The following is a 1,060-nucleotide window of genomic DNA, read 5'->3' as shown; positions in this document are numbered from 1 at the left end:
TGTCATGACGCCCGGCTAATTTTTTCTATTTTTAGTAGAGACAGGTTGTCGCTCTTGCTCAGGCTGGTCTTGAACCCTGGAGCTCAAGCGATCCTCCCGCCTTGGCCTCCCAGAGTGCTGGGACTACAGGCGTGAGCCAGTGCCCCCGGCCTGTCTTCAAAATCTTGATTCAGACGGGCCACATTTCAAACGCCCAATAGCCACAGGGGCTCCTGGCCGCCATACGGAACGGTGCAGGTCTAGAACCACCGACGGGGACTGTTTCACACACATTGCTTAGTCTGCCCCCACGAAACCCGACAAGCTCAAATCACAGTTGGGACCCACCTTCACATGCTGGAAAGTCAGAGTCCCAAACTTGGAGAGAGACGTGTTCCTCTTGGGTCCGATAGCAGCACTCACCACCTGGGAGTTCAAGTAAACTTGATGTTTCTCACCCTTCTCTTCAAAAAATGATGCATTTATGATGTTTCCAAGAGAAGAGTAGGAAATAAAGGCTACTGCACTGGGCCCTGAGGAAACAGAAAATGGAGTCTTTAAAAGTGCCATCGTAGCCGAGCACAGCAGTGCACACCTGTAGTCCCGGCGACTGGGAAGGCTGAGGTGAGGGAGTCGCTTGAGGCCAGGAGTTCAAGGCCAGCCTGGGTAACAAGTGAGACTGTATCTCTAAAAAAAATTTAAAAAATATTTTTCATATGTTTATTGGCCATTAGTCTATCTTCTTTTTGAAAAGGTTCTGTTCATGTCCTTTGTCCACTTTTTTGTGGGGTTGTTTGATATTTTTCTTGCTGATTTGTTTGAGTTCTTTATAGATTCTGGTTATCAGCCCTTTATCAGATGTATAGCATGCAAATATTGTGTGCCATTCTGCAGGTTGTGTATTCACTCTATTGATTGTTTCCTTGGCTGTGCAGAAGCTTTTTAGTTTAATCAAGTCCCATCTGTTAATTTTCGTTGTTGCTGTGATTGCTTTTGGAGTCTTCTTCAGCTAAGATGTGGAATCAATCCAAGTGCCCATCAATACATGAGTGGATTAATAAAAGGTGGTATATGCATACTA

The 1,060-nt window shown here is 45.7% G+C and overlaps 1 protein-coding gene across 1 annotated transcript in view; it reads right to left on the bottom strand.

Annotated features, from left to right (window-relative positions):
- The window catches only part of ADGRE3 (adhesion G protein-coupled receptor E3), a 51,929-nt gene that overhangs the window by 29,257 nt on the left and 21,612 nt on the right, over positions 1 to 1,060 (bottom strand). Inside the window, exon 8 of the mRNA XM_012642734.1 lies at positions 328 to 512. Coding sequence (XP_012498188.1) covers positions 328 to 512 — 185 coding nt within the window. The remainder of the gene's footprint in view (positions 1 to 327; positions 513 to 1,060) is intronic.

The sequence above is a fragment of the Propithecus coquereli genome, unplaced genomic scaffold, assembly GCF_000956105.1.
Source record: "Propithecus coquereli isolate 6110/MARCELLA unplaced genomic scaffold, Pcoq_1.0 Scaffold185, whole genome shotgun sequence".
Lineage (NCBI taxonomy): Eukaryota > Metazoa > Chordata > Mammalia > Primates > Indriidae > Propithecus > Propithecus coquereli.
This window is presented reverse-complemented; position numbering and strand designations above follow the sequence as displayed.